This window comes from Brienomyrus brachyistius, chromosome 16 (genome assembly GCF_023856365.1).
Source record: "Brienomyrus brachyistius isolate T26 chromosome 16, BBRACH_0.4, whole genome shotgun sequence".
NCBI classification, from domain to species: domain Eukaryota; kingdom Metazoa; phylum Chordata; class Actinopteri; order Osteoglossiformes; family Mormyridae; genus Brienomyrus; species Brienomyrus brachyistius.
In genome coordinates, this window is record NC_064548.1 from 1,939,195 (window position 1) to 1,965,637 (window position 26,443).

A 26,443-nucleotide genomic window follows, 5' to 3' on the forward strand; every position below is an offset into this window, starting at 1 on the left:
TCCATCCATCCATTTTCCAAACCGCTTATCCTATTGGGTCGCGGGGGGTCCGGAGCCTATCCCGGAAGCAATGGGCACGAGGCAGGGAACAACCCAGGACGGGGGACAAGCCCATCACAGGGCACACTTCCACACCATTCACTCACATATGCACTCTTACGGGCAATTTAGTAACTCCAATTAGCCTCACCATGTCTTTGGACTGTGGGGGGAAACCAGAGTACCCAGAGGAAACCCCACGACAACATGGGGAGAACATGCAAACTCCACATACATATAACCCAGGCAGAGACTCAAACCCGGATCCCAGAGGTGTGAGGCAACAGTATTACCACTGCATCACCATGTCACCCTTCGTCTGAGTTTCCATTATTTCAAATTGGAAAATTCGCTTTGATATACGAGTGCTCTGGATTATGAGCATGTTTCCGAATTATGCTCACAATCTGAGGTTTTACTGTAGTCTTAAATTTTTCTATACGTTATTTTTAAAAAGACCAAAAATGAACACTAAGTGGACTACTATAAAGGGATTATTTAAAAAGTATTTGTACAAAATGATTCTGTCCCAAGATTTTTTTCTGTACAAGTGGTTTTCACCAGCACATACTGGCACATACTCATCAACCCCCATAGTTATTGCAGGCAAGCTCGTGTCCGCTAAAGCGACGGAATGCTACTTTTATCTTAACAATTGCTTTCACTTTGTGAATAGATTTTAGGAAAAAAAATTGTGCAATTTAGGAGTACTCTTAGTGTTACGATAAAATGCTTTGTGAATATGGGCCCTGCTTTCAATTCAATTCACTTTTATATAGCTCCTTTCTCAAGAGTCACCCCAAGGCACTTTATATTGGTGTATTCTGTAATCTGTATAGCTGTACCTATTTTTGAATTCATGGAAGATCAAAATAGTAGCTTAGTTTTTTTAAATCTACATTTTCATTTTTACCAGTTTTATGAAAACTAACTACCTAAACAAACAAAAACAATCTTGAATTACACACAATGACAGCCCTGTAAGCCTGAATTTCTGCATGAAGGATAGTGTAGAGGTAACAAAGATAGACATCCCTCCCAAATGAGCTGTTCCTTTACTACCTGTAACGATAAAGCATGCTAAGAATCTAAAGAATAGCAGGCCCAAGTAACATGCACCTGTATTCAAAATGCATGCGCAAGAGAACAGGTAGGTCCGTGAGTGTACCCTTCGCTGTCAAGCTTTAACAATCAACATAATGCTTAAGTGAACAGCACACTAGTTATCTGCTAAAAAGTAACTTTCTTAGCAGACATTTCAGTTAAAAAATGCAGGTTTCAGGAACAGATTAACAGTATTAACCCAACCATCCTAAATTTGCCCATCTAGTTTATTCATAGGATATATTGCTACAAAATGCACCAGCAAACAAACATCAGGAAGCTGCTATAGATAAGCAAGACCAAATAAGTGGTAAAAATCACCCCATTATGCAACCATGATGACACTAATCTAACGTGAGTCTGCAATCCTAATTAAAAAACCCAAACAAAACACCAAAATCAGTGGAGACTGAGTTTATTTTATTTTACACTGTTAAAAACCATGTATAAAATGTCCTTCAGAACAAAGGCACATCATGTCTTTTTTATAAATCATTTTTTTGTGTTGAGAATTCTCTATATAAAAAGTCCAAATTTACCAGTAGATTGAAATCATCAGCAAGACTACCATGCAAAAGAATAAAAAATGCAGGGGGATGGTGTCTAGTAGTAGGTCTCCCTCTCCACCCAACCTAAAACAGAGAATAATCATTAGCCTTGAGTTAGCTATTTCAGCAGCTATCACAAATGTATCACTACTGGACAGTGACAGTAACAGTACTAACAAATGATGGAAGTGCTTTTATACTTTACAAAGGGTTATGAATCAACCACAAGATAAAAATGGGGAAATCAAATGTTTTATCTCACCCCCTGGGCTGCGTCGGAGAATAAGTTTTCTGATTTCATCATAAATAAAAATGAGGAGTGAGTAAGGGAAAGCGCAGAACCACCAGTTTGGTCTGAGGAAAGAGTAAAAAGTGAGATCAGTTTAAGCAGACTATTCTCCACAAGAGGCTTCTAAGAAGAGTATACGTGATGATATATCATGACTGCTGTAAGAGTGGTAGTGGAATTTAAATAATGTATGCCAAATGCACCGTGGAATTGTGAGAAATAAGTCTCCATGGAGCATTTTTTTAAGAATCAGGACACCATGATTCATCATTTACAGGTGACATCATGAACTTACTTGAGAGGGTACATTCTGAGAGCAACATCCATTCCTGGGCAATAAGACAGGAAAGCAGCAAGAGCAGTTTCTTCAAAGAGTCCAAAGATGAGGATCTTGTTCCTTTGAATAGGAGTAATTAATTAAATAAAATACCAACAATCTTTCAGGTACAAATGAAGGTCAACAAACCCTACTCCTTCCTGTCTTATGCACATACTTCATGCCTTGCTGGAAGACAGAATTCCTCCTGGTCTTACAGATGATTAAGTCAGCCCACTGTACAATCACAATGCTAGTGAAGAAAGCTGTGTGGCAGGTGAACTCTACAATCTTTCTCTGCTCATACGTCTGGAGGAGAGAAGGAGAAGGAAATCAGAAACAGGTCAAACACCATGCCGACACCTCAGGGGCTTATTACAGCACATGCACTCACCCACTGCTGGCCATAACTGTCCTCCAGATCATTGACATATTTGTCATCCCAACGAACACGGATACCAAGCAGTGCAGAGGGCAGGAAGCCATTCTCAGCCAGGATGACAAAGTAGGTGAAGAATCCTGCAAGAGCCTGGATCATACCTGAGTTGGGGAGAGGGGGTAGATAATCAAAATTTGATGTTTAATTCTTACCGACTTGCCCATTTGATTTTCAGTTGCCTGGAAATGTGCACTCAAGCTATTTGTTTTCTCCTGAAAGATGTGTCAATAAGTGTTGGTTTGTAGTAAGAAAATGTCAGGGTGATGCAAGCCATGAAGCAGACAGTGTAAATGTAAAACAATATTATATATTAATTACACTTTAAGATAGGTATGGACGGTTTTATTTCAAAAAGACATAAAATGCGTCATAGGTAATGTTTCCTCATTTTTTACCTCATGTTTTAAAATTTTCGGAGCTACAAGCTGCTTCAGCTGAAAATATAGTTCAGTTAAAAAAAATGCAGGGTTGCCAACTTCAGTCAGCTGGCTGGAGTGAGATATTCAATTCGAAACAAGTCTGCACACACATGCATATGCATTTACATGTATGCAACCATTTTATTACTTTAGAAATAGTCTGTAGGGTTTGCAAACTACTCCAACGCTTTTGATGTCGCCAATTTTAGGTTTGTAATGGAATAATATATATTTGCCATAAGATTTCTACCATGAGTGTAGAAACGTACGTTTTTTGTTTCACATGAGTTGATTTGTATAAAAATATCATTACTTTATACATTTGTTAAAAAAGGTAATCTTTGACGAACATGAAAATACCAGTTATCTACATCCATTTATCCAACATTTGTAAAGTACAGTGTTTGAAAAAATTAAGCTGTACGATTTCAGGACAGAGCAGCTGCTTTGTTAAGAACATGATGGCTTCTTGTTAGATTCGCTACTGTTAACGCTAATGACACATCAGCACAAACAGAGCTGTATAAGCCAAATTACATCTTGCAATGGAGTTAAAGGAGTTTGACGTTTATTGATATGGGAAACAGGTGGTTCTAGTGTTAACTGGGCATCTGTGCCGTTTATCATGCACCTTGCATGAAGGCAGCGGAGCATATATATGCTGAATTGGCGAATATGTCTTATTTTAATTTGCTACTACAAAACCAGGTTATTTTGTTTAATGTGTATAATTACATAAAATCTATTTATTTTGAATTTGTTAATTTGCTATTGCAACATATCATTAGAATGCGTTTAATAGAAAATTGACATAAACGCAGATAAAACATGTACTATTTAACGACAAGTATTTAAATTACAAATGAAGCTTTGAAGAAAATAAAATGCTTTATTTTTCAAAATATCCTGCTGTATAATTAACACAGTATAGTGTAAATCCATATCGTGGCGGAAAATCACACCAGTAATGACTATGACAACGGTGTACCGCCCACCCCCAGACTACTACCATCCTTCTGCAATTTATGGGATGTTAAAGACATGTTAAAGTGTGAGAGCTGAAGGTGAAACGGAGGAGTTGCTCTCCAGACTTGCATTATTTTTTAATCTTTGATTTCCTTCTAATAAATGAATTCATCAAGTTTAATTGAAATCCCTCTCTTTGTCAATAAATAATTCAGTTATTTATGAAAACTGACAACAGGTATCTAGAAGATACTACTGCGGCCAGAAGTACTATATATGCTTAGCAGATGTCTCCTTTAAAGTACAACCCCCAAGACAGTTCTGAAATAAGTCCCAATACTAGCACAGTGCTTATCACCAGAGACTGTATTTGTGGGCCATGGAAAAAGACCATAATAAAGAGACTGCTGCAGATACTCAGACCTTAGAAACCACAGAATCTATAGGTTTTAGTCCAAGATGATGGACTTGGTGAACTCAAGATCTTACCTATTTGACCATAGGCTATGCTGATGAGCCTCTCGTTCACCAGTTTGTCTGTTCTGGGATTCCTTGGCTGCCTCTTCATGATGTCACTCTCAGCAGCTTCATAGGCCAAGGAGATAGCAGGAACCTGCCAGTTTAAAAAGAGAATATTGGTGATCAGGAACCTAATAATTCAGTCACCGATCTACTCAGTAAGGCTATTTTCTTCACTCACCATGTCAGTGCCCAAATCAATACAGAGGATGGTGACTGTTCCCAGGGGCAGAGGGATGTTGGCAATAATAAAGAGCAGGAAGGGTGTAATCTCAGGAATATTGCTGGTCAAAGTGTAGGCAATGGATTTCTTCAGATTGTCAAAGATCAGACGGCCTAGAGAAAATAGAGAACATAGTCAGCGGCAGAGAGGTCATACGTAATTTGGGGGAAATGCAGGCAGGGCTCTTTTATTTGAACTTGCTTTACCTTCTTCAACCCCAGTGACGATGGAGGCAAAGTTGTCATCCAGGAGGATCATATCAGCGGCCTGCTTGGAGACATCAGATCCTGCAATGCCCATAGCCACGCCAATATCGGCCTTCTTCAAGGCGGGGGAGTCATTGACACCATCGCCTGTCACAGCTACAATGGCACCCTGTAGGGTTACATCAACAAGTTCATTCAAGGTATTACTGAAACTGGACAGATGGTCCCAACCCAACTGCTGTAGGTCAATGGTTTTGTTTAGGTCAGTCTATGATCTCACAGGCACCCCTCAAACATAACTGGACCAATAAAAGCATACTTAAATGCAACAGCTGGAAAATACTGAACAATTTGATTATGGTATCTTTTACCTGTCGCTGGCAACCCTCCACAATAATGAGCTTCTGTTGTGGTGATGTCCTGGCAAACACAATTTCTGTGTGATGCCTCAGGATATCATCCAGCTGCTCCGAGGTCAAATCTTTCAGGTCACCACCATGGACCACACAAGCTTTAGCATCTCTACATAAACAATAGTGATATTTCATTGTCATTTCATAACTAATTAAATAAACCACAGGCAAGCCATATTACAGACAATGTAGTAATGCCAGATACATTAAATAAGTATACAACACTAACTATAAAATACAATAATCTTACCTGGGATTGACCTCATGAATAGGGATGTTCAGCCGGGCAGCAATGTCCTCCACAGTCTCATTGCCCTCTGAGATGATGCCCACACCCTTAGCAATGGCCTTAGCTGTGATTGGATGATCACCAGTAACCATGATAACCTAAATCCAGAGAGGAATATTAATTATAAAATGCCAGAAATGTTAAAGTAGGTCAATTTTTCCAAAGATAAGGCTGACTGAGAACTTGGCAGACATACTTTAATTCCAGCACTCCGGCATTTGCCTACAGCATCAGGCACTGCAGCACGGGGAGGGTCGATCATTGACATGAGACCAACAAAGCACAGATTTTCAGTGGGAAAGTTCACATCATCGGTATCAAATTGGAAGTCTTCAGCAAATTGGTCATCCGGAAGGGAGAAATGGCAGAATCCTACAAAAAAAGCAACCCCAACTTAAACATAATTTATCCATTACTTTGCTTAATTTTTTTAGCAAGATGAAAACTGCTTATGAAAGTGTACATTTATTCAGTTCTTCATGATACATTTCCTGAGAAATATTTGCTAAACAATATCAAAGAGCATATTTGTGATTTAATGTTAATGAACATGTAACATTTAAACTGCTGGATCAACACTTCAAATCACCAAACAAGACACTGGGTCACTGATTGGAAAACATCCTCAGCGACATTATATGTACTGTACCCAGCACTCTCTCCCCCAGGCCTCCGAGCTCCAGATAGGCATTTTGAAAAGCATCCTTCATCTCATCATCCAGGGGCTGCTCCTTGCCCTGGATCAGGATGGTGGAACAGCGGTCCAGGATCCTCTCTGGTGCTCCCTTCATGACCAGCAAGTGCTTCGACTCAGAAGTGTTACTATTCTTGTGGATGGAAAGCTGCAAGAATGAGAGGCTGGTATGTTAAAGAAGTTTACTAAAAGTAACTTGGGTCATTATTGTAGAATTACAAGGTAAGATTTTCTTACCTGGTATTTGTTAGTGGAATTGAAAGGAATCTCTGCAATCTTTGGATATTTATCCCTCATGTTCTTCACAGAGCCACAGCACAGTTCAATGCATTTCAGCAGGGCAGATTCTGAGGCATCCCCTGCAACATCTCTCTAAGAAAAATAACCATAAAATAAGGATAAGGAACTTTTCAGATATCACCTCATACTAACTAGATGAGCCCACCTATCAGCAACCTATAATATCCACAGATCATTTAGTAGGATTCCAAATAAATTAAAGAAAAATCTTATTTCATTATGTGCTGATCAAAAATACTGTCTGTTGGCTATAGTATAGTGAGAATAGTACAACGTGTTAAGGCTTAGGAATTCAACTGTGATCCATCCATCCCTCCATTTTCCAAACCGCTTATCCTGCTGGGTCGCGGGGGGTCTGGAGCCTATCCCGGAAGCAATGGGCACGAGGCAGGGAACAACCCAGGATGGGGGGCCAGCCCATCGCAGGGCACACTCACACACCATTCACTCTCACACGCGCACCTACGGGCAATTTAGCAAGTCCAGTTAGCCTCAGCATGTTTTTGGACTGTGGGGGGAAACCGGAGTACCCGGAGGAAACCCCACGACGACATGGGGAGAACATGCAAACTCCACACACATGTAACCCAGGCGGAGACTCGAACCCAGCCCCAGAGGTGTGAGGCAACAGTGCTAACCACTGCACCACCTTTCAAGTGTGATAAAGAAGGATAATTTATTATAAGGGAAGTTTGTTTAAAGATTGTACCAGGATTGCACCGATTGTTTAATTAAGGATTATACCGAATCAGCTGGACTCTGAAACACAATATCAGGAATAGCGCCAGTTTAGCCTAAATCATGTGACTTATAGTATGGGAAACTGTAATCCTGAGTGTTTCCCAAGAGAACAAGCTCAAATAGCCAAAATTTGGGAAAATGCTGTGCTCAGCCAGTAGGCCCAAGTATTACTTGTACTGTGTGCACTCGGTCATATCTCTGAGAAAAAAAACCCTACAATATACATTTTCATGCAATTCATGCAATTCATACTATTCGAGTCCCACTCCACATTAATACTGCATAAATATGCATCTTATACAGCCATTACCCTTTATACACTACCCAGTAATGTGTGGTAAAAACCAAAAACTAAAAATGGAATGAGAACTCACCTTGAGGATGGGGATGTTTTCCTGACTTGCCAAAAAGACGGCACGATTGCAGAGGCCTGCAACTCTGGCCAGGGCAGCCCAAGTGGCAGAGCTCCTATCAAAGGAGGTGCCACTCTGGTTCTCCGTGGTGTCAGCCTCATGGATCTGGTTGTCAAACCACATGTGAGCCACAGTCATGCGGTTCTGAGTTAGGGTGCCTGTCTTGTCAGAGCAGATGGTGGAGGTAGAGCCCAGGGTCTCGACAGCCTCCAGATTTTTCACTAGGCAGTTCTTCTTAGCCATGCGTTTCGCAGTCAGGGTCAGACATACCTGGGAGAAGGAAGCAATATGATGAGCAAAGCAGATGGAGATGCCTGCAAAGTGCTTGGATTTTTCCCTCTGCTGATCTTTACAGTTTAGTAAAATTACAAAGGTTCAGCCCAACACTCACAGTTACAGTGGCCAGAAGCCCCTCAGGCACATTAGCCACAATGATCCCGATGAGGAAGATGACAGCTTCCAGCCATGAGTAACCCAGAATTAGGGACAGGATGAAGAAGGTCACGCCCAGGAAGACAGCCACACCCGTAATGATGTGGATGAAATGCTCAATTTCAATGGAGATTGGGGTACGCCCAACTTCTAGACCAGAGGCAAGGGTAGCGATGCGGCCCATCACAGTACGGTCCCCAGTGTTAATAACAATACCACGGGCAGTGCCTGGGAAAAGATGCACATGATTAACCCTATGGAGTGGGCGGTCCCGCCAGCAGGATCTGACAGAAATTTCGCCAAACTGTTTAAATAACTCTGCGAGTTTTTGTCATATGAACATTTAAAAAACACCCTCAGAAACCTTGGATGGTCTACTTTTCAAATATATATAGGTAGAAACTAAATATATTTTTACAGCTTCATGATACGAATAGAAAAAACAAGAGTGACTGACATAAGCGTCTGTGTCTGGAAGCTGCTCTGATTGCCTGCCCCCTTGCAAATACAGCTATTCGCATGATAACATGATAATCCGATACTTGGTATTGGGTAAAGAAATATGTGGATTGTGACTCAAATAAACAAGAGCATATGTTTGGGTAGTGTTTACACTGATTGGCTACAACACAACACACGCATACATCTCTGCTGCTGAAGCTTTGCGCCAGTGTTGCCACTTTCAGCAGCGGATCTCATACCTGTGTTCATTGTAGCGCTGTTCATTCGAATGCAAATGTGGTTTGAATACGTGGTAATGCAGTTATTTAGAATGTGAATAGCAATCTTCAGGTGAGGGCGGTACTACACGCCCCGATGCAGGTAAAACAAAGAAAGGTGACATGGTTTAAAATAAATTCTTAAATAAATTTTAAATAAATACTTCCGACAATGGACGTTTTGAAAAGAAGCCAGAATACGGATTTAGTCTTTTTTTTCATGATCCTACATAAAGATTTCAGCAAGATATAAACTGAAATACACAAGAAAGATACACGGTCGACAGTGCCTTAGTCCCCAGAGCATTAATAATAGTGAATTATTTTATTTGTTAACTCTGCATCATATTTATCGCTTTATATAGCGACTGATCATAGCAATAAACTTTGAAAAGGATTTTATTGTTGCTATTTTTCTTGCGTTTCAAACTGCCTTTCCACAGTGATGGGTGTGGGGTGCAGTGACATTCCAGACTGATGGGCCATTGACAGTATGCAGACACCTATCTTATCCATATTCATTGTGTAGGCTGCTAACTTTGAGAAAGAGTGTCACTCCAAAGTTCTAACACTTTAGTAATCAAACCACATAAAATTTAAGAATGTATAGCCAACCTCTGTGTCTATAAGCTTCAGAGCTCAAAAGTCTTGGCTAGAAATGTTTATAATGTGATTTTTTACATTTTGTCTGAAAATAGGTTTTTGCATATGTTTAAAGTTGATTTTAACAAAAAATAGAATACCATTCTAAGTGGTCTCAGATTATCGGTGCTGAATTTGTGCTGAATAAAAGCACGTGTAACACTTTAGGATAAATGTTTTTTAGGTAAGGTGAAATATTTTTAAATGTCAAGACATGTCAGACTACCCCGAAGGTGGCCGAGAGGCCTGACTCCTGAGGGTTAATGATCTTTTGCTCCTCAACAATATTATGTTTTGGTAGATCAATATTATATGCATGGTAGATCAAGTAGCTTACCTTCTACACAGTTGGTGGAGAAGAATGCAATATTCCTTGTCTCAAGAGGATTGTCATTTGAGAAGTCAGGAGACCGAGTCTGAGGCTCAGATTCACCAGTGAGGGATGAGTTGTCCACCTGAACAAGGAGAAGAATAATTACCTTATCAAGAAACACACTTACTGATACCTGCTAGAACATAAAGACAGAAAAATGTTACCAACTTGCCTTGCATCCATGAGCAGAAATAATGCGCAAGTCAGCAGGGATTCTGTCTCCTCCTTTCACCTCCACCAGGTCCCCAACCACCACATCCTCAGCATTGATGCTCTTCTTCTCACCATCACGGATCACCAAGGCTTGCTAGAAGACATACACAGTTGAGTTTGCCTTCAGAGTAAGGCCAAGCAAGCAAAGTCTAAAACATATTCACTAATATATATATATATATTCCAGAAGGTGACACCTGAGGAACCAAGTTCTTGAAAGAATCCATGATCTTTGAGCTCTTTGCCTCTTGGTAGTAGGAGAAGCAGCCAGTGATGATGACGACAGCAGAAAGCACAACCCCAAGGTACAACTGCATGGAATAAGAATGGTTTTTAATTAAAATCTCACAACCAAATGATGATATAAAATAGGGATGCACCGATCCGATACCTATATCGGATATCTGCCCACTAATATGGCTTAAATAGGTAGATTGGATATCGGTAGCATTGGGCCGATCTATGGAACCAATCTATTTGATTAAATTATAACGATTTTCTGTATTTGTACACGTTCAGAAGCTACATCAAGTGCACACAAACTCTGTTCTGCATCAGCGGCGTCCAATTAAACCAGCACATTTTGTAAAGAAAAGCTACAAGAACAGCTAATAGTATGGAGCGAGCCAACAACAAAATGTCATCTATGTGGAGGTATTTCATACTTGTTACACCAACAAGTATCACGGCTGTTTACAATATCTGCAAAGCCAATGTTTCGCGGGGAGGCAGCAGCACTGCAAAGTATAATACGACCAACTTAATAAAGCTCTTCCAGAAGCGTCATGCCAAAGAGTGCGAGGAGTTGAACAGAACAACAACAGGGGACTGTTCGAAGCAGTTAACTCTACAGGCAGCATTTCAAAGACGCGAGAAACTCACCAGCATTAGTGTAAAAGCCACAAAAATAACAGAAAAGGTACTCAAATTAATTGTTCTGGATGAGCAACCCCTCGCAGTTGTAGAAAATGAGGGATCTCACCACCTGATTTATATGTTTATAGTTTGCCATTATGGGAAAATTTTTCTGAGACCACTCTATCCGAGCTGTACAAAAAAGTATGCAAACGCGTATCAAAAATGATATAAGATGTACCAGCGATTAGCTAATACCTAAAAACCTAAAAATTAGGTATTTAGGCCTGATGTCTCCTTAAATATAATCTCCATCTTCTCTCCAAAGTGTGACATACGTCTTATTAATTAATCACTGGTATCGGATCGGTACTTGGGATCGACCAATACCCGAAGCCCAGGTACTGGTATCGGAACTGAAAAAGTTGGATCGGTGCATACACAGAGGCAATACACAGAGATGGAAAATTAAATATGGTTTCTTACATTATCATTGGCAGGCTCCTCTTCCATGACAGCCTGGATGCCATATGCTAAGAAGCAGAGGATGGCACCAGTCCACAACAGCATGGAGAACCCTCCAAACATCTGCTTACAGAACTTGACCCACTCTGGGGTGGTGGGGGGCGGCGTTAACGCATTAGGGCCATCCCGTGCAAAGATTTCTGCTGCACGAGTACCTGTCAGTCCCTGAAAGATAAACAGATCATCCAGGAGTGCACGGCCACAAAAAGCACATAAAGCTGGAATACATTAGACATATCTGGAAAATGAACAGAATCTATAGCATATTTTATCTATGCAGTATCAGTTTGCATAGTTATTTTGAAACAATCCCACCAAATGTGACAAAAAAAAATAAATCATACCCAGCAAGTCTAACAGGACTCAGGTGATATGGGTGTTGCTAGGCAACAATTTGCAGCATTAACTATCAACTAAAACCCCTGTCTGCTTCAGTAGAGTGTATAATACCACAGCTGGTGTTTGTGGTTAATTCAATGGTATGAAATTGTACAAAAGTGATGAATATACTGTACAATTCTGTCTGATCTGGTGCACAATAAAAGCTGCATTTATGTGAAGAATTGGAACACCTATTGGAACATCTACTGTGTGTTGATAAGGAAGGAAATCATGTATACAGCACAAGCCTGGCAATAGCACCTAGCTCAAATGAATGGCTGCCATCTTAAATCACCCTGAATAAAAAGGTCAGCTATTAAAAACAACAAAAAAATCCTGAATATATATATATACACACACTACTTTTTGAGAACTTCAGTGAGAAACTCACCCTGTTTAGATCTGTACCATATTTCCGTTGAAGTTCATCCAGCGTAAGCTTATGGTCATCCTACAAAATAAACATATACATAGAATCAAGGACACACAAGCACCACATAGATGAAAATTTTAACAACCAAGTTAAGTACCAATAACTCACCAAGTCAACTTCCTTCTTTAGCTCATCCATATCCTTCTCTTTCTTCTTTGCTTTGGACTTCTTCTTGCCTGACTGCTCTGAGGTCGCTGCCAGCTCATACTGGTCCCGTCCATCCTGAGACACAAATTGATACCAGCCATCTTTAGGCCCATAGTATATGAGCTTCAAGGTTGTTCATTTACAGAAGAGTGCTAAGGTGTTGTGCATACTACATTTACTTAGCTGACACTTATCTAAAGCAATATGAATCTAAGAAAGCAGGGCTAGGCAGCGCTTGGAACAATTGGAAGTTGAGAGCCTTGCATAGGGGCCCAACGGTGACTTCAACCATAGAGCTTAAACCAGCGACCTTCCAATGATAGATGCAGTGTCTTAACCCACTGAGCCACACACCACTCCAGAAACTGAGCGCTATGAAGTAAAGTATGGTAGCTTATGGTATATGGTTGAAATACATTTTTTGTTAAATGCGTGAAATGTACTTGTAGCTGAAATACAATGCATAATTGAGTATGATGAATATGGATGCTACTGGTATCCTGCCCAGGGAGCAAACCCCAGCCTTGTACATCATCTGCTGGCTGGCACAGGCTGTAGCCGCCCCTGACCCTGATCTGGAAATCCCACTACTAGTTTGTGCTGGCAGTGAGCTGTTAATAAAGGCAGAACTTTCATTCTAAAAGAGCAGTCTCTGTCTTAAAGTGATACTCTTCAGAACGATCCAAAAGCTTACAGCAGTATGTAGTATTGTTAATAACCAATTGAGCATTTAACCAACAATTCCATCTTTACAAAAATACGTCTTGTAGCATTATAGTAATAAACTTAATCATTACGATGTGAACATACTGTATATATGCACATATTTAAAAAAATTTTGCCCCTGGGCAAAACGTTCACGACTTAGAATGTTATTCTATTTTTTGTTAAAATCAACTTTAAACATATGCAAAAACCTATTTTCAGACAAAATGTCAACCACCACAATTCAAGGGCCCTTGGCAGCCAAACACCCTCCCTATAGGGTCAGGGGCCCTTGTAGGCAGAGGATCAAAGAATGTAGGCCCTCTAAAATAGACAAACGAAAATACATTGTTGATAAGCGTTGCAAATTGTTTTGGGCTAGGGGCCCCATTGGCCCCCTGCACCCCAAGGGCCCCTGGGCAGCGGCCCCGCTGGCCCGGTCCGTAATCCGTCCCTGAATAGAGTATAGACAAATAAAATTGGAAGAGTTGCTACTAGAGATGACCTGATCAACATTTTTTTTAGTTCCGATTCGATTCTGATATACAATTGCCGATACCGATACAGACTCTTTTTACTTTAATATTAATACATAATGCTTATACATTGATATTTTTAAACTGGTATATACAGATGAAAAATGCATGTCAAAACGTCTTTAATTAGGCTACTAGGAACATATAATGTACTGTTGTTTGTACATCTTGTTTTAAGCGTTTGATGCAATTTACAATTTAATATGAATATCTTCCAAGCAAGGATACACAAGTGGCGAATGCTTAAAATGCCCCACAATACTCCTCCCACTGGCAACACTTCATTGAGACAGCAGCCCCTCGTGTATCACAAACTGTGTGCAAAACAGCCCAAGCTAGTGACTCCCAAATCATCCATTGCTTTTTTCATGTTACTCACGTTGATTTGCACAATTGTGTGCACTTTTAGTATGATTTTCCACTAAATGCTACTCCCACTTCTCAAAACTTTGTTTTTACAAAGACTGCAAAACCCTGTGCTACTAGTTGCTGTTTAAAGTATAAAATACTCTCAAATTATCACCTTCTTATCTGATGTTTACGCTTCTTGTACTGCAAAGCATTTGTGCATGATGTCACAGCAAGCGCTCACACCCACTGAGTAGCAAAAAACCAGAGTGGCACATCTGTCGTGCGACTGATTGTACAAAAACATTTAACACGAAATAGGAGCCATCTTTTTAGATACTGTCAAAAACTAAATAGGTAAGTATTGGACATGGATTGGTCATGTATGGCTGATGCCGATCCAGACCTATTTAACAGATCAGGTATCTCTAGTAGTTAGCTCTTGTACCGATGGTACCTTTGCATAGTTTGCAAATTATAGTACCCAGCCAACATCTGTGTGGGTCCGCCATGGGCAGGTGTAGGTTTACTGTGGGCCAGTGTGGGCATGGCAAACCCACACTAATCCCATGCGGGGCCCCCAATGGGTCAGCCCATGCGGGGCCCACAGCAGGTGTGTCCTTTGCAACCCATGTGGGTTTTCTGTGGGCAAGTCCAGAAAGAGGCATCCAGCAGGTCAAAACTGCAGGTCGCAGTGAGCCCCATAGTAGCACACCCAGTCCAAAGTGATGGCATGCTGTGGGTTCACTTTGCTTAGTGTGGGCAGCCCACATGTGCCCGTAACAGGGTCCACAGTGGGCTGCCAGCAGTGACCCACACAGTCCTGAAATGGGTATGTTCGATGGGTAGCATCAGTTTACACAAACCCAAACCATTTCCACCAAATCAAAACAGAAACAATTTTTCCTCATCAGCCATGTAAACACTTGACTATGTAGCTATCCTGTCTATGCTGTTTACTGCGTGACATGGGTACAATGTTTGTAGCAGTCTGTTATATATAGTATTTGGGTTTTCGACCGTTTAAACTGGTTGATTAAGTTCAGATCCAGATCAAGCCACTAAATTGGCATCCACTGAGACAGATGACCGACAAAGTAGTGAGATATACAGACAGTGTTATGCAGGCCGAAATTGCTTTGTATCACATCGGTCTGTTTTTGTTGTTGTACTGTGGCAGTCTGAACACACTGGCATTACGTGACAGGCACTTGCGACTTTGTTTAGTCATAGAAATAACAGTGTTAAGTAGTGTACTTGTAAGTGGGCATTCATTGGGAGCTCAGCACTTATACCTGATTGTTGATTACAAGTCACAAGTAATAGCCTATCAACATTTAAGACAACTGTGCCACAGACAGGTATAGAGGAACATATGTGCAGACTGTAGAAGCTCCAGTTAGGAGAAAGAGCAGTTTCTTGAAGATAAGGCAGCAGATGCTGCCAAAGTTGCAATAAACATCACAATCCTCTACAGTGAAGCTGCAATAACACCACAATCACAATTTCTGTGGTGACAAGCATGCCCACTATCTCAGTTACACAAAAATGCCCAAATAATGCACTTTGTTGCAATGATATACAGTTAACTATATGAGATAATAGTTTATTCATGTAACAAAAGCTATATCTTTCAGTAACGTTGGTGCCAGAATAAATGGAACTTATTTTAGCTACCATATTGCAAATGTATCATTACTTGTCCAGGTGTTAACTTGAGTTGGTGTTAATGGTTCACATTAATTTATGTTGAACATGACAGCGTACGTCAGCAAGTTCATTATTTGACACATAATTTAGCCAGGCGACTAGTAAAAACAACTGGCAGGCTATAACATTAGTTCTTGTACATCACTTACCAAGGCCAGTCATACTTCTGGTCAGTGCATTTGCATGCATTTAATAACCAAATTATGATTGGTGTATGGCCAGTAACCCCATTACTCAAGTGCCCTGCACCTTCTGTTTTAGAAATGTTCTTTTAATTCAACATATCCTTAAGGGAATTCAACAGTGTTTGTGTTTAAGTGTATACTATTCTAAATTTTGCCACCAAAACTCATTTACTGCAAATGTACATCGGTGCCAAATATCAGTTAGTCTCTTTGATTACTACTAATTGGTACTGGCCCAGAAAATAACAGTGGTACTGTCATAGGTACTGTCATAGTAAGTGGAATTATTGCAAAGTGTTAACAGTAAGTCAGCCACGAATTGACAGACCACGTAAAGTAACAGAGCAGGGTGGCTGAGTGCTGAGGCACAAAGCTGCCAACATTATGTTAACTGTATAACTGCAAAGTTTCAGACCTCCTTTGGCATTAACCCCAGCACAAAAACTGCACACTGGGAGCTTAATGGAATGGGCACCCATGGCCAAGTAGCTGTACGCAGGCCTCACATCACCAAGTGCAATGCTGAGAGTCAGGTGAAGTGGTGTAAAGCATGCTACCATTGAAGTTTTGGGAAGGCCCTTTGCTGTTCTAGCATGATTGTGCCCCAGTGCACTAAACACTGTCTATAAAGACATGGTTGGGTGTGTGTGCTGTTGAAGATCTTGACTATTATATATAATATACACACACATATACACACACACACACACACACACACACACACACACACACACACACACACACACACACACACACACACACACGTGTAATTAATTTATATATATTTTACTGGAATCTAATCATTTCCTCCATGCTTACCTAGGGACTTTGCCCTGTTGCCATGGTGATGAAGCCACACCTCTGGCTATCTGAATTGACAAGTCACATGCCCCACCACTCTACAGCTGTTTAAAGATTAGCTCACTAATGAGGAATAAACTAGGACTTTTTTTGCCAAGGCATTGAAATTTATTCCATAGCTTTATCAATAACAACCACAATGTACAAAATCCTAAGGTTGCTATGAAGCCAGTCAAGCAGCTTTGGTGAAATGGGTGACAACAAGTGACACTGCAGCACACATCATGTGTCATACAAGCTGTTTTTTGGTGCAGGGTTTATTTTACCAGGTTGCTAATGTCTGCCGCTAAAAAGGGAATTTCTGCTAAAATTCAGAAAGCAGCCAGCAGAAATAAAGGCTAATATTCCAAGTACAGACATCCAACTCAAAGGCACAAATCATGACAGTTATACAGCAGAACCCTATACAGTCACCCATCTGCAAAACAAGCTTTTTTTTTGTGTTGCCAGAATATTCGCAGTGCTCCTTATACATATGGAATTATTTACACATTTAACTGATTTATGATCATGTATGATTATTCTTTTCACATAATATAAGAAAACCAATACTGCATAATTGTTTAAATTATTTTGATTCCTCAGGGAAGTTCTGTAACATTCTGATTTTATCAATATGTTCTAAATATCATCACTTATTGTTCTGATATAATAATCTGATTACGAACCAATATTCTGCCATCAGAACTTACCTGCATGCTGCGAAAATGACATTCTACAAGCTTATGGTTAAAGAAAAGAATGCAATAGTACCGTAAATGTCCTTACTCAGCATTTTTGAAATTCCATTTACATAAGCTATACTGTTGTCACACCACATATTTTGGCACTAGACTGAGGTGCAGACTAAATACTCTTAAGACCAAATGTCTCGATACACGTAAAAAAATTAATCCAACCCTGTGACAATTTTAGATCATTTCAACTTAGGCAGCCAGATTAAGGCCAGTTATTCAGTTGGAGGTGGGGGGATGCAGATGTGTTGGACGTTAATGTTCGTGATGTAGGGAAGACCACCTAAACCGAGCCCAAGACCAAGTCATGGCCATTGCCAGTCGAGACCAGAGTGTATCGAGACTGAAACAACACCAAGACCAAGGCAGGGCAAGACAGAAAACACCAAGACAAGACTAGATCAAGTCAAGATCAGAACCAGACTACATAACACACTATAAAATGTGGAGCATAGGCACCATCTTGGGGCTATGCAGAATGGCCTAAAATTTATAAGGACATTCTGCACTACTCCGATACGTCATAATTTGATGTGTAAATGCTGACACGGTCTTGATATCATCCTTCTTATGAGGAAAAACTACTTGCACCCAGAAATTTCTCAATTTATTGTCACATCTACAAATAAAAATTTGCACGCACTTTCATGTATAATTTTATAAATGCTTAGGTTAGAATCCATAATATGGGAATGTAGGGTTTTCATTGGGGACCTTTCTATAGCTTAGTATTGTGAAGAAATGTATCATTAGTGCCAGGAGGAAATGAATATCTTATTTTGCACCCATTTGGTAACTTGTTGAAGTTGTCAGACAGACAGCAATGCATGGTTTTATATTTTTATATATAGTTTTTATTTATTATTTTATAACATCTGAAAGAAATTGAAACAGAAAAGCAGTTTTAGTTTATGGTCCACTGGATAAACACAGGCATAGCAGCCAGTTTTAGGGTCCAATGTTGAATGTTTATCACTATAGTTTTTCCGCCTATATACGCCATGATTGGTAATGTGAAATTTAAGAATAACACTTTTAGTCTGCATTTTAGCCTCAAACAACAAACCAACGCTGTAGCACATCACTGTGATTACATTTCAGAGGTGTTCTAGTTACATGATGGGCGCCATTGTATTTCAACTGTCTTGACGGAGCTCGACATCAAACATACATATACAAACTTTTGTGAATAAATATTGTGAAAAAACATTTCATGTAATTGCCTTCCTAACAAATAGAACTCTGCCTTTTGTCATTTCTAGTAGAACTCCAGCCCCTTTGAGTGTTTTCTATACATTTATTTATAGGTTTATAACAAATAAATTATAAAATAAATATTATGGTAACACTTTATATGAAGCCCATATTCATAAAGTTTAACAGTTGTTCTTATAATTCATTGTAACATTCATAAAGACATGGCTATAGTTATAAAAAGGCATAACACATTATAGCTATGTTTCTCATGCATTATGAATGCTCTACGAAAGTCTAATCTTTAATGCACTATGAATACCTTCATAATACTTATATACTGACCATAAATATCCATACTTATAGATATTCATAGTGCATTATAGATAAGACTCTCAAAGAGCATGCATAACATCTATATCGTGTTATGCCTTTTTATGAATAGTTAAAGCCACGTTTATAATACTTTATAAATGTATAATGCAATATATATAATGCAATGTATATAATTAGGCATGCATAATGGAATATAATGATTGCTTTAGGTAAAGTGTTACCAAAAAGGTAGTGCGTGGATCACTACAGAGGCGAAAATGCACGTTGTTTTCTGTCTAATGTGCTTAATATCAATGTTTTATGGATTATTAGAGGTGGTTTAAAATATATGCCTTATTATGCATAAGATTACTCTAGAATATTTTAGCACACAAAGCAACTTGGACAACCGGATCAAGCAGGTTCTTTTGATTGCAAAGATGAATGCAATTCATGTCTGTGCGTTACACCTATACAAAGTTACGAGCCTGAGGTTAATGGGCGAGAAAATCAACAAATTTTGTGTAAATTGGGTTCTATGGGTTAAACATATGAATATTAAGCTGTTGTGATAAATATTGAGGCATTTTGATGAGTGGTCTTGACTGTTCTTAAAATAAAACCTTGAGTCCTTTATTTCCTAAATCGAGACAAGACAGAATCAAAATGAAGTTGATTCTGAGAGAAGACCAAGACCTCATAAAGTGGTCTCGAGACCAAGACCGGTCTCGGGTATTACAGGACTACTCAATGACCTCCAGGTATTACTTTCACAAGATTGCCAGCATTAAGAAGCAAAAGTCAATTTTGAAAACACATAATTACTGCTTTGCAGTTACATTTTTATAGATATGCAACTCACTCTGGTTTCTTTTTGAGACAGTCTTGCTTCTACAGTCATAATTCTTTTCTGTCATTAACTTCACTTTTCACCAACTGAAGCGACTCAACAACCTAGCACACCCACGTCAAGAGTCTGTTGAGAAAATGCGCTTACATTTGCGTTTTGCCTATTCCCACTGCACCAATTTTTAGGCCATATATACCAATGTAAAAATACACTTATTCCAGACCCAAGTAGCATACATATTTAGGGGGGCCACAGCGAGGCCATGCATGTAGTCATGGGGGCACTGCCCCGCCCCCGCCAGCCCGCTCCTGTTCCAAGCAATGGGCACAGGAGACCATTTGATGTTGGGTTGGTGGTGGCGGGCAATTAAAGAATTTAAATACAATGGTCATTTTTCGGGGAGATCAGTGAAACCAACTTAAAAGTGATTATTAAAAGAATCAGACACTAAACATATATTATATATACATATATATATATACACATATATATACATACACATATATATATACATACATACATACATATACATACATACATACATATATATATACACATACACATACATACACATACATATATACATACATGCACACACACACACATTACACTACATACAAACAGGCAACATGATAAAGTCCCAGTAGGTGTGTGCTGCCTTGTAGACCCACCATTCCAGCTAACAGGGAAAGCTCCCAGAATTTCAACCAATGTTACGCGAATCTTCTCAAAGCCGGCAGAGATTGTTCTTACTGTAACACAATGGAACGTTATTTCCAAATTTTACATTAAGGTTCTGTCAGTGTCAGTTTTTTTTTTAACTTGTTTACTGTTTACACCATGTGTAATGTCTTTGTACTTTGTTTTGCATTAAATGTTGCTTTCCCTATTCTGTGGTTGAACAGGCAAATCTAGAAACTGCATTTGCAGCCATGTCCAGTTTTCCTAATGTAATCGTGGCAGTAGACAGCACTGACATTGCAGTAAGAACATATTAGGTCAAAGTTTATTGCACTGCATAAGTACAGAAGTATATGCAATGAAATAAGTTCTAATTAAGCTACTTTTGTCAGTCGAAAGCCATTTAATTCTATTAATTCGTAATTTGTGATGGTTAAACGACATTGACAAATACAGTAGCTCCAATGACTGGGTCAACTTGATTCGTTTATTTTTAGTTTACTGCAACACATCACTATACTGCTCTGACCAAACACGTGTAATAAGGCATCCCATATTAGGTCCCTAAAGGTAACATTCTGTTGTGCCTCCACCGTCGCTATCGTCCTACTTTGCAAACAGAAACGCTTGATTTGCACATTCTATGAACATGTAGCTCATTTGCCTTTATCATTTATCGCCGTCTGTGCGCAACAACTGGGCAAGATCACAGGCTCGTGCACGTACACATATTTAGATAGTTTCGATATTTCCAAGGGGAAATTTGCGTAAGGCAGGCTAGACAAATTCGAATATTGTTCGTGCATTTTTCTTCACGATTAAGTTTGATAAATGAATCCCCTGAATATGACGCGTAAGCTAAACGCGTTTCAGTCAAAAGAGGCTGGTCATACGTTCAGAAAGCACAGCTTTCATTGAGCCTCTTAACACTTAATTTATTATGCGAGCCGGCATTTATAATGTACAGGGAACAGTAATGTTCTCAGAGTCTTTCCTCGCACTTCAAAAACAGGACAGTTTATCTGAATCCTTCTGACACAAATGCTTTAATGTAGTCATATATGACTTTTACTTCCCTTCTATCACTTTTCATCTTAACGTCAGACGACGGTATTCTCTCATTTGAAGACTAACATTTACATTTTTCATCTAAAGTGCCTTCGAACCCTGGAAATGATACGGATTCACGGGATCGGCTTCCCACTCAGTAACAGAACGACGAGTCATGCGTTTTTGCACTTACGGCAGCACACCGCTGATTTTGAAACTCTCCGGAAAACCATGCCACTACCACATCTTCAATAAGAAACGGTTGATTAAACGTTTTTTCTTCCTCGATGAACGATACTTATTGATTAAGCTTACCCTGTAGATGAGAAAACGTTCAACGGGAACAAAGTACAACCCGATGTCAAACTAAGACCAGTTTTGTTTTGCATAATGCGGAAGTTAAATGGACACTAATACACAATTGCAGGCCTTCCTGAAAACTAGGTAACAAGATTTTATCCAGAAGCAGCGGTTTTAGAAATACAGACTGCATTTCCCCCTTAAGAAACACCTGTTACAGCAACATCTGTAGTTCTAGTTCCCACAGTTAAAGAAACTGACACACGACAGATACCAAACAATCAAAAACCAGAAAATGTGGTGCTTTTTACTACAGAAACAGGACTTTAAAAGAAAACAAAGTTTCCAAGAATATTACTTACTCCAAATCCCATTTTCCGACTTTGTATAAATCTTCAGAAAATATCTAAATCCCAATGATTTATGATATAATAAAATTAAAATCGCATGTACTTTACTGCCTCTAACTGAGCCCCATTCACACGTGTCACACACTAAAAAAAAAAAACTCCCTTGTCTTAAGCCGCGATTCAAAAGCTTTTATACCAGGTTCCTCGTCCGGTGACGTCTGCTCTATTTGCCATGGTAACAGAAAAAAGGGAGGAGTTTGAAGTACGGTTCAGTCTATTGACCCAGGCTTTATAATGAAGCCATGTGTTGGATTTTCTTCACGATTAAGTATGATAAATGAATCGCCTACGATAAGAATAAAAATTTATAATCTTAATCAAATTGTAAATTATGGTTTTCTGCGCACTTCCTCTGAAAATAATATAAATCGACTTAGGGGTTAACATTATTTCAAAAGACTGTTACAGGGCGTTCTTTTCTTTTCTTTTCTTTTCTTTTCTTTTCTAAATAGTATGTTCCTGTTCATTCTCTTTAAAACCAGACATCCCCCACCCAAGTAATGGCCTAGCCCTTCTATTAATACATCTTAAACTCCTGGGGAATGTTATTTTTACTTTGAAAAAAATATAGAGAGAAAGGATATAATAAAGTATATGAATAAAGTAATTTGGCTCTAAGCTTTTGTCTATATATGCTACACACTTCGAACTTATGAACAGATAGGATTGTACAGACAGACAACATGAATAGCCGAAACGTGTCTCCCGAAACATCTTTAAAATTACACACTTTAAAAATGATACATGATGAAACTGATTAAATAGGTGAACATCCATAAAATAATTCTCCTATTGCAATAATCTGTTTGACCTTGACCACATGAATGAAAGGTCATCTAACATTTTTTTTTTACTAATAAATAATTAACTGTTTAAGTTAGTATCTAACTAGAACCGTGTCTCTAAGGTCTCATTTACAAAAATGCATTTTATTAGCATGCTGGTGTTGGCAGTATTGACACTATTCACACTTAGGAATATCCTCCCTTTTTACATTTCTCTTTTTCTATTTTGTCATTTTAGGGTTATGTGTGAAAAAGTTATAGTGATCTCTGTCTGTTCCACTCATAAGCAAAGGTGGAACTAAAGCTAGTTACTTCTTAACCCATGCCATCCATCCATTTTCCAAACCACTTATCCTTCTGGGTCGCAGGGGGGGGGGGGGGGTCCGGAGCCTACTTCTTAACCTATTTTCATTTTTGATGTTTCACCACATTTTTTTGTAGTTGTGGTTTTTTTTTTTTTTGAAGAGTAAAAGAGTCCATCCATCCATCCATTTTCCAAACTGCTTAACCTATTGGGTCGCGGGGGGTCCGGAGCCTATCCCGGAAGCAATGGGCACGAGGCAGGGAACAACCCAGGATGGGGGGCCAGCCCATCGCAGGGCACACTCACACACCAGGCACTCACACATGCACACCTATGGGCAATTTAGCGACTCCAATTAGCCTCAGCATGTTTTTGGACTGTGGGGGGAAACCGGAGTACCCGGAGGAAAACCCCACGACAACATGGGGAGAACATGCAAACTCCACACACATGTGACCCAGGCGGAGACTCGAACCCGGGTCCCAGAGGTGTGAGGCAACAGTGCTAACCACTGCACCACCATGCCGCCCCCGAGTAAAAGAGTCTCGAGAAAAAATTCAGCCAGTTACAAGCAATGTTTGACCTCTGACCTCTACACAAAAATATGGCAATCACTGGTCCACACGGTAAGTATAAAATATATTCAGTTTTTTCTTGTAAAAGTTTTAATTGCTGGCTTGTATGGCAAACAAAAACCAGAGATTACCTGAAAGCTCTTTGAAATTATTTACGTTTTTAAATATAATTTATTTTCTGATATTTTTGACTTAGAGAGCAGCAAATAGCATTGTAGCAGTTATTGACTTTATGTAAAAATATAATATTAAAAGTTAGAATGAAAGAGACACAGGGCTACAGAGCTGTGAACCAAACACAGGGGAGGTATATATACACAGGTTTAGGACCCTTTGACTTCCAAAACCCCGAACTTTGCGAAGAGATTAAGAAAAATTGTGTACAACATTAAGAAAGGTGAGTTGAATGTCAGTTTTCGAAGATTACGTGTCTCCTTATGTCAATTTTAACCAAAAATAATTAAAAAAAAAATCACCTGAACGGTATTGCTCTGATGAAATCTGAAGAACCATTTTAGTCATAAACACCTGGCCAAGAGTAGTCACACTGGTAAAACCCTCAGTGTTTGAGTTTGACTTTTGTTCTTCTTCCACTCAATTTTCCCACAGATTGAAAAGTCCCCAGTTGTGATCTGGAATGGAAGACTAACAATATCACTCTTTTTGTAAGCAGAGCCTAAAATTTTGTTGGAAACTACCATGATATGTCTGCCTTGGATTAAAGTACAGTACTGTACTGCTGGGTTTCCTGATATGTTTAGCGCCATCTGCTGGGACACATGTAACACATTATTAAATATATGCTGTATATTTTTTACCTGTTTGAATAGTATGCAGAGGGATGCCTAGATTCCCTGATGTATAATGTTTACAACAACAACAAACAAACGAATTTATTTTTATATAGCGCATTATCACAACATTACATTGTCTCAAAGCGTTTTACAGCATCCTCACCCAAAGCCCCCAGTGAGTAAGCCATAGGCGACAGTGGCAAGGAAAAACTCCCTAGAAGGAAGAAACCTTGGGAGGGACCAGACTCAAAGGGGGAGCCCATCCTCCAGGGGCCGGCAGGGATAGTCAAATAGAGAGATGGTTAAGTGCCAGAGATGGGCCAAGTCACATTGTCCCCAATAAGATTTGGGAAATAATTTACATCTCTGTTATGATAGTTGTATTTTTTATTCATATTTTTACAATTGACTGGGCAGTCAATCATGAGTCAGCAAGTGGTGAGTCAAGAATGATACTTCTCTTTGCAACATGAGCGCGATAACATGCATTATGTTACATTCATAATTGTTAAGTCGGCAAACAGCATCAAAATGAGAGGTCATAAAATATGCAAGCAGGCACATTAAGTACACTGCACATAGTGTATTGAGAGGTAAGTAGTGTAACAATGGTACACAGTGTCCTGAAGCACACAGGGACTCTCTGTCCGGCTGAACAGGAATGGCGGTTACTCTCTGAGCATGTGTGTGGGGGCACCAACCTCTGTCTGGAGAGCATTTCATTTTTTTACCATGAACAATTTATGACCCCATTGTTTCTGACAAAAGAAAGATAGACTACACTGACACAGGCCCAGTGTTGAAGTTTGAGTAGGAAGTGACATGAGGCGGGGGGGGGCAGGGGGTAAGCAAATGGAAACTTGCAACTATTGTCTCCTGTACTGAACAGAACATAGGATAATGGTAACAATAAAGCTTTAAAACTGAACTTATAATGCTTCATCAGATACTACTTTTTCATTTTAAATGGGGGAAAACTACAATGTTGATCGACCTTATGTGTTCATTTGTGCCAAAAATATTACGACACACACACTGTCTATGTAGACTGAACGCATACCAAAAAAATTGTCTTCATATATTCAAGTTTGAATCGAACTTCAGCTGCGACAAAACTATTTTTACAGCAAGACGACAAAATACCTTCTGTGCCAATTCAACTTTTAATTGTACTTCTGTCCTTGTCGTTTGACTGTTGTGTTGCAAGTTGACCAAAACAATATGTCATCTTCACCGATTGTGTTATTCTGCATGTCATCTTGATGTGTCGTTGCCCTCGTTGTTTTACTGCATTGTTACGCATGTTGTCCTGATGTGTTCTCTGACTGTGTTGTGGTGAACGTAGTCTTGATATGTAATTCTCTTTGTTATTTGACTTTGTTGTTATGGATTTCATTTTGATATAATGTTTGTCTGTGTTGTTTTGCACTTAATCCCGCTTTATCATTCTTCCTGTCCTTGACAGTGA

General features: G+C 39.4%; 1 protein-coding gene across 2 annotated transcripts; it reads right to left on the reverse strand.

The window, feature by feature from the left end:
- Nucleotides 1-1,542: 1,542 nt before the first annotated feature.
- LOC125709941 (sodium/potassium-transporting ATPase subunit alpha-1-like) lies at nucleotides 1,543-22,633 on the reverse strand. Of its 2 annotated transcripts, none has more exons than XM_048979019.1 (22): nucleotides 22,470-22,633; nucleotides 12,600-12,713; nucleotides 12,450-12,509; nucleotides 11,639-11,842; nucleotides 10,495-10,608; nucleotides 10,257-10,391; nucleotides 10,049-10,166; nucleotides 8,310-8,578; nucleotides 7,880-8,188; nucleotides 6,702-6,836; nucleotides 6,420-6,612; nucleotides 5,967-6,142; nucleotides 5,732-5,868; nucleotides 5,440-5,590; nucleotides 5,069-5,237; nucleotides 4,821-4,975; nucleotides 4,610-4,733; nucleotides 2,691-2,836; nucleotides 2,475-2,605; nucleotides 2,276-2,377; nucleotides 1,954-2,045; nucleotides 1,543-1,775 (listed from the first exon to the last, which is right to left on the reverse strand). In XM_048979019.1, exons 1-22 carry the CDS (start codon nucleotides 22,479-22,481, stop codon nucleotides 1,747-1,749), a joined length of 3,075 nt encoding a protein of 1,024 aa, XP_048834976.1. In that variant the 5' UTR covers nucleotides 22,482-22,633; the 3' UTR covers nucleotides 1,543-1,746. The 2 variants fall into 2 exon arrangements, with proteins under 2 accessions (XP_048834976.1, XP_048834977.1); XM_048979020.1 differs by lacking the exon at nucleotides 22,470-22,633 and adding an exon at nucleotides 22,001-22,363.
- Between the last annotated feature and the right edge of the window lie 3,810 nt (nucleotides 22,634-26,443).

Excerpts from the sequence above, each read along its gene's own strand:
- LOC125709941 (XM_048979019.1), bottom strand. Across the intron at positions 11,843-12,449 it reads ATGGTACAGATCTAAACAGG|GGACTGACAGGTACTCGTGC; the intron begins GTGAGTTTCTCA and ends TTTATCTTTCAG. Across the intron at positions 2,046-2,275 it reads CTCAGAATGTACCCTCTCAA|ACCAAACTGGTGGTTCTGCG; the intron begins GTAAGTTCATGA and ends CTCTTTCCTCAG.